The 7,651-nt window shown below is 39.6% G+C and overlaps 1 protein-coding gene across 1 annotated transcript in view; it reads right to left on the bottom strand.

Moving 5' to 3' along the window:
• Positions 1–7,651, bottom strand: part of SPCS2 (signal peptidase complex subunit 2 homolog (S. cerevisiae)) — a 28,511-nt gene that overhangs the window by 9,458 nt on the left and 11,402 nt on the right. Inside the window, exons 2-3 of the mRNA XM_006875416.1 lie at positions 2,183–2,266; positions 1,284–1,444 (exon numbers count right to left, since the gene is read on the bottom strand). Coding sequence (XP_006875478.1) covers positions 1,284–1,444; positions 2,183–2,266 — 245 coding nt within the window. The remainder of the gene's footprint in view (positions 1–1,283; positions 1,445–2,182; positions 2,267–7,651) is intronic.

The raw sequence follows: 7,651 nt of genomic DNA, 5'->3' as shown, positions 1-7,651 counted from the left end.
CTACTCCCGTAAAGATTTACACCCTCGGAAACCCTGTACAGGGTCGCTATGGGTCGGAACCGACTCGATGGCACTTAACAACAACAACAACATTTGATTGGAGCTCTGGTAGCGTAGTGGTTACGAATCAGGCTGTGAACCTTAAGGCCAGCAGTTCGAAACTACCAGCCGCTCTGCGGGAGAAAGATGAGGCGTTCTGCTCCCATAAAGATTTACAGCCTCAGAAACCCTGTACAGGGTCGCTATGGGTTGGAATTGACTCGACGGCACTTAACAACAACAACAAATTTGATTGGAGTCCTGGTGTAAGCACTGCAAGATAAGCACTGGACTGCTAACCATAGGGTCAGTGGTTCAAATTTCTCTGTTGTTCATCAGAAACCTTATACGGGATTGCTATGAGTCAGAATCAACTCAACAGCACTTAATAGCAACAACATATATGATTAAGTCCTAGTGATGTTTTAGAATTGTCATGAGGTTTAGATATGTTATGATTATAAACAGGGCATAGCATATATTAGTCAAAGTGGTTGTTCAGTGCTACTGAGTCAGTTCCAACTCATAGCAACCTTGTATAGGGTTTCTGAAGCTGTAAATTTTTACAACAGCACAAAGCTTCATCTTTTTCCTGATTCATAAAAATAGTAACTACTATTATTACTATGTAACAATTACTACTACTACAAATAAAGAGCCCTGGTAACATAGTGGGTTACGTGTTGAGTTGCTAACTGCAAGGTAGGAGAAAGATGAGGCTTTCTGCTTCCATATTTTATAGCCTCGGAAACCTTAAACAGGGTCATTATGAGTCAGAACCGTCTCCACAGCACACTAACTGATTTGACTGAAAAAGGACAAGATCTTTTCTAGTTTTATTCTAAACAAATATAGTCAAGCAAATGAAATGCCATCAAGTTAGCTCTCTTGGGAGACCATACATCTATAATCGTCTGCTATCATTGAAACTCATGTAGAAGCTGTCTCAACAGTGAAAAACTTCCTCACTGGAATGACTGAGCTGATGAGTGTAAGGAGTCAAGGAACACTGGGTGCCAATTCTGGGGATATGATTGGAGATCATCTTAAAGTTATTCCAATTTTGATCCAGACCCACTTGATTAGATGGTTGCTAATTGCTTCTGAACACAAATCTCCAAATGGTTACTTTAGGAACATTTCAGGTAGTAGTACTTTGCTTTTTGCAGGGAGCAGTGAGGAGTGCTGATGACAATTTTAAGAAAGAGTCATTAGAAAACAATCCTGACCGTACAAAAGGATATGATATGACACACAAAGCCAAAACCGGCTTTGACTCTGGAAAGGGGTGCATATAATCCCAAATCAAAGCCACTATGGCAAAGAGACAGGAAATGGTACAGATGGTGAGGCGTCCATCGATTAAACCAAAATTCTCCACATACTTGTACTTTTCCAGAAGTACCTAGTGAAAAGAAAAAGGTATCAAATTAGTAAGAATGCTCCCTTTCTAGTACCTACTTTTGGAGTGCTGGTGTGGTGCTGTAGGATAAGCACTGGACCGTAAGGTCAATATGAATCACAAGAGGGCAGTTCAAACCCACCAGTCAGTCACTCCTCAGAAACCCTATATATGGTAGCTCTGTGTCAGAACCAATTCAACCACACTTAACAACAAAACAGTAAGTACCTGCTTTTATTCTTACTTTCCATGACAGAAGTTACAGTAACAACTATATGAATTACCAAGTAGTTCTCTACAACTGGAATTTTAACATTCCAAGCAAACAAGATTCAAGTCATTTATAAAGAATCTCAGTTAATCAATTCCTCCCATTTATTTTTTTCAATCCTCAACTTTTAACCCTGCTATATGCAGTTAAAAACTTTATTTTCCCTTCCAAAATGGAAAGATAACCAACCATGGATGCCCAAGCTTTTCTCAACCTTCTTGGCTCTAGACTAATTAACCTCCAAAACAACAAATCACCAGTTTTCTAGAATTTACACATTACAGAATCTGAAGAGGAGCTAACATTCATATGATAACACTTGCCTTATACTGTGAGAATTTTAAGTACTGCTTTCTGGCTCAATACCTAACACTGAAAACTAGGTTATTATAAGTTACAGAAGAAAAAAAGATTCTCCAACTGGGCCTCCAGCAGTATACATGCTACCAGACTCCTCCTTCTCAAAGTACCTTTTTGGCAGAATCATCCAAAGAATTTTTCACAGCGGATCCATCCCATTTGTCAATTTTTACTGGCTTATCATCAATCTTCCACTGTAAAACAAATTTAAAAAGTTGCACATCACGAGACGGTATTTTCTTGCAAGTAAAACGAACTACTTTCTTAAAAGTAACATTATATATACACAAGTTACTCTTTTCTCTCTTGATGTTGAAGATCTGTAAAACAAACCACTTAAAAAAAATGAAGTTGACTGAAAGTACCTTTTACCTAAATAGGTGGTTAGCTTTTAAAAAAGTAAAGAATTTCACCCTTGAGAACTGTGTTGTTTAAAAAATTTATCCATGATACAAAATAAACAACAGGTACTCTAAAACGTAGATAAGAAGTTTGGGGAAACTAAATTAAGGAGCTCTGGGTGGCACATTGGATTACGTATTAGACTGCTAACCAAAAGGCTGGCAGCTTGAACCATTAGCCACTCTGTGGGGAAAAGTTGAGGCCGCCTGCTTCTGTAAAGATTTATAGCTTCGGTAACCATATGGAGTAATCCTAGTCTTTCCTAAACAGTATTAGGGCATTTTTTTTCCCGATGACCACAAAACTCAGAAAATGTAAACACATGAACCCACATTAGCAAAACAGGGATAGTATTCTTTAACATATTGCTGTCAGCTAACAACTCCTGTATTTTACCAGCATGTCTTAACTTTAGGAAGATGGCAAATCCAGTATGGTCTGTTCGAAAGAACATTACATTCTGAACTAAAAACCAAGTCGAAGACCTAATCCCAGATGGTGTCCTGATGTGGCACTGTAGGATAAGCACTGGACAGCAGTCAGTTTGAACAGCAAGGTCAGAGGTTCAAATTCATTAGCCACTCCTCAGAAAGCCTATACAGGGTCACTATGAGTTGAAACCAACTCAACAGCACTAAACAACAACAGACTCAATCCCATCATCAGTTAGTTATACAACTTTGAGCAAGGTTTAGGAAGTTTCCCAATGACTGTGTGTGCTATTCAGAGGTAATGGTTCTCTAACACATTGCTGGTTGATATTTAAAACGGTACAACATGGATGGAGGTCAATTTAGGAAGTTGAAAACCAACATCCCACTTCTTGGGATTTTCCCGTATCTGCGTATCTATAATAATATAAAAGGCTACCACTATAGCAGTATATAAAATAGTAAAGCTTTGGAAGGAAATCAAATCATTAATAAGGAACTGGTTAAATAAACTATGGCACATCCAAATACCCTATAAAGGTAGAGGGGCATGGGTGGGAGTGAGACTTCTCAGTGCATGCCTTTTTAGTTTTTAATCAAATGATCATATTAGGTTCAAAATGTTCTCACATGTAAGTATTACATGAACATAACTTAAGTGGAAGAGAATACTAGAAAACAATCAGATAAACCTGCCTTTTATAGATCACAATAGCCAAGTCTTTGATTTTTTATTTCAAATGAACAAATAGAGTACTTCATAAAAAAAACTGCAAATCAGAAGACAATCCAAAATTCATCTGGCTTTAGAATGGGTTACTTTACTAAAGGAAAGAAAAGAGAGAGCCTCATATGTATCTTTCTAATTGATCGCAAGTTCAGAGATACTGCATACAAGAAGGAGGTAAGAATAAACATGTGTAAACAAATCATTCTGATTTTAAAGGAATGCAGAGATTTCACTGAACCTCATTTTTCTTGACTGTGATTATTTAATACTACTACACACACACAAAAGTTTGTTGTGGGTGGGGGAAACATGAAGTAAAATTGTCATACTTCAAATGATTAAAAGTCAATCAAGTTTTTCCCTTTCTGGTACCTTATAATTAAAAGAGTACTGGTCGTATAACAGGATGCTGCAATATTGATTCTCACAGCCTGCCAGCCTGAAAATCAAACACAACACGTAATTTTAAAAATACAAATTGAACCAAGCTAAAATTAATGAAATTCCTAGCTAACCAGTTCTCTTATGCTCACTCAAGTAAATTCCATTTTGATAAGAGTAAGCAAAATTTGTACAGCCAGAACCCACAAGAGAATTTGAATTGCTTGTGAAATAAAGTCAAAATAGTTATTTCAAAAAGAGAAATTGCATTCTCATAAAATCTCAGCCACTCAACTTTCCTGCACAACACAGCAAAGAACCACATCTACAATGCACAGATTATTTCATGGCCATTTTCAAGGATAAAATGCAGAAGCACTCATTAGAGCATGTACTGAAAGAGCCTCAGATCTAACTCCACTGCCTGGTACCTACAAGCAATCTTCAGTAAACAAGTAAGAACATTCCAATGAATTACATGAATCGTAAGTTTGTAATTTGATTTCTGAAGAGATGGGAGCATCATCCATTGAAAATCCCAGTCCATTTCAAAGGAAACAAAGCAGTGTCCTAATTTTTCCATATCCTTGCCAACAGTTTTTCTATTTTTTGATTAGTCATTCTAAGGAGCCCTGGTGGTACTGTATGATAAGCACTGGACTTCTATCGCAAGATCAGCAGTTCAAACCCACCAGCTGCTCCTTGGGAGAATGAGGAGGCTATTTGCTCCTGTAAAGATTTATAGCCTCAGAAACCCTATGCATGGTAGGGTTTCTGAGTCAGATTAGACGGCAGTGGATTAATCGTGTGAAGGGAATCTCACTGTGACTTTGATTTGTATTTATCACCCACCCAGCAACTTCATTTACTGTACTGCTTTCAAAGTTCATGCTATTGTAGTATATTCGTTCCTTTTTTATGGCTAAGTAATATTTCATTACATTAGTCACTCATCAAATGATAACACTGGGTTGTTTACACTTTGTTGTTGTTAAGAGCCACTGAGTAGATTCCAATCCATAGTGACCCCGTATAGGGTTCCCAAGGAGCAGCTGGTTAGCCTGAACCACAAACCTTGCAGTTCAAACGACTTTACAGTCTGATGCATTAACCCACAGCACCACACCAGGACTTTGCTGCTGCTGTGAAGTGCCATCGAGTCAATTCCAACCCATAGCAACCCTGTATAGGGTTTCTGAGGAGCAGCTGGTGAGCTTGAACTGCCGACCTTGCAGTTCAAATGGCTTTGCAGTCTGGAGCATTAGCCCACAGCACCACACCAGGACTTTAGGCTATTATAAATGCAGCTATGAACATACTATAGGGATGTTATCTACAAATTTTTGCTTGCATCTGTTTTTAATTCTCTACAGGAAAAAGACCTGGCATTCTTGCAAGAAGATGACAGTCTAGAAAACCCTATGGGGTGAGTAACAGAAGATACATCTTCAAAGAAAGATCAGCAGGAAAAATCCAAAACAAAAATGGCAGTCTGATGGGGTACTACAAGAACAAGCAAGTTGTTCTCCGGGGAGCCATCAAGGCAAGCAATCAGGTCCCTTCAGGATAAATCCCTCTCCAAGACTGAAACTCAAAGGGTACACATGAGCAAGCATGAAAGCTGGCTGGAGATCACACTGGTCTACTGGTGACTGAAAGAGAGGGAAAGGAAGCAATGAAGAAATGGGATGAATTCAACCACGTTCCCTAGACTCCCATCAACTTGGAGATAAGAGAAAAAGAAGGGCTGGTTGGTCCAAAGTGTGGTGAGACCTTGGGACACCTGAGCCCATGGACAAGGACATAGCCACAGAGGGCTAGAGCTGAGAGTAAAGAGTCCAGCTGATATGGAGGGGAGAAGCACAAGAACACTCAAGACTTGTAGATAGTACCCATTTGACCTAGCCTCGATGGCTTGATAATCAGAACTCAACTAGAGGAAGATAAAAAAATAAAAAAATGATAAAGGAAACGAGTGTAAATTGCTACAATTTGATGGACTTGACCTATACTTACGTAGTAGCTCAAAATAACCAAATGAGAGAGAAGGAGTCTTCACATCAAGTATCAATGCTATTCCCTCTGTTTACAGGGTAGATAGGGATGGACAACTTGAGACACTGGCTACCTAAAATGAGGGCCGATAAAGGCACAAAGTGACTGGCTTACAAGTTTTCAAGAGGGAGTTTAATTTCAGAGTGTGCGGGGGAAGGTAGAGTCCTCACTGAATAGTTTTTATCTTGTCTAAATGGGTCTGGTGAAAAGAGAGGGGGATAAGATTCTTATGATTCAATAGTAATTGTTATCATGACTAACTGAAATTATGACAACTGTAAAGGTGGAAGTTTTGTAACAAAAATGGGGGAGTAGTTAATCTTGCAGTCCAGATTCGGAGGACCCTAGGACCATCAAGGGAAAACAACACAGGCAGAATGCAGGATTCTATCCAGAGAAGCAGCAACACCAGAAATGGACGCAGAGATGAGGACATGGAGAGAGGGGACTCTGGACTCATGGCGGCCAGGAAGCAGGCTTGCAGAACGTGCCTTTTGGTTGTTTAAATTAAATTATTATATATTTCTGAGTGTTTTTCTTTACACCACCCCTGCCACCAAAAAGCAAACAAACAGAGAATAAAAACAAATACAGTTGAATGATGATGCATGGAGGACATTGTACTTATTGCAATGAACCAATGGTGTAAAGTTGATGTTCTCCCACGTAAACTCAGTTCACAGTAAAAATGTGGAAAAAAAAAAAAAAACCAAAAAAAAACTATGGGTCAGAGAACAAACAGGATGGCGGATCAGGTAGAAGTATAGTAAAGGAGCTTTGCCAGCAACAACACAGAATACCCAACCAAGCAGACTCAGGGGATGGTCCCAGAACTCTGAACCACATATAAAGGAATATTTAGAAGGTTGGAAGGCTTACAGCTGGGGGAATTTGTGGCAGAAGCAAGAAATCCATTGCTTTCTAATTCGAGACGCTCAGCGGCTCAAGGAGCCGCCACCTTGGGTGAGACCAAGCTGGGGAAGGATTGGAGCAGCCACAGATGCCTAGCAGAACCACAGAGATAACACTGTGGACATTCTTCTCTTTTGGTAGCTGTTCGTTGGTCCCTTGCTGCCTTCGCACCTCCATTCTGGTGACTACAGGGGTGCCTGAGCTAGTTAGTGGGCACCCCAGCCTCACCCTCGGAGGGTTCTACTACACATGCCCACAGATCTACTAGAAATTTAAAGAGGCAGTTTCCAATTAAAACCAAACGGCCACAGCCAGCCCTAAACTGTTTACAACTAGAAAAAAGGCCTCAACAGGGATTGTGGAGTGGGACAGACAAAAAAGGAAATAGGCCAAAAATTAAACCCTAAGTTATGTCAAAACGACCAACAGTGGCATCTTGAAACTTCTCAAGAAGAAGAGTGAAAAGGGAAGCCCATTTCCTGATTACATCTACCTGGAGGCAATCAGAAAACATAAAAAATACCAAAATACATACCCATCTGAGTATTAAGGCCACAGATAACCCCTGAAGATGACCAAAAATCAGAAGCAGATGACCATATCTGCACATGTCCAGAAACGAGATAAAATGACTGAGGCAAATGAGCTGGAAGAAGACCTACACTCCA

This window comes from Chrysochloris asiatica, unplaced genomic scaffold (assembly GCF_000296735.1).
Source record: "Chrysochloris asiatica unplaced genomic scaffold, ChrAsi1.0 scaffold00326, whole genome shotgun sequence".
In the NCBI taxonomy this organism is placed as follows: Eukaryota; Metazoa; Chordata; class Mammalia; order Afrosoricida; family Chrysochloridae; genus Chrysochloris; species Chrysochloris asiatica.
Note: the sequence above shows the minus strand (reverse complement) of the source record. Positions and strands in the feature narration are given on the sequence as shown.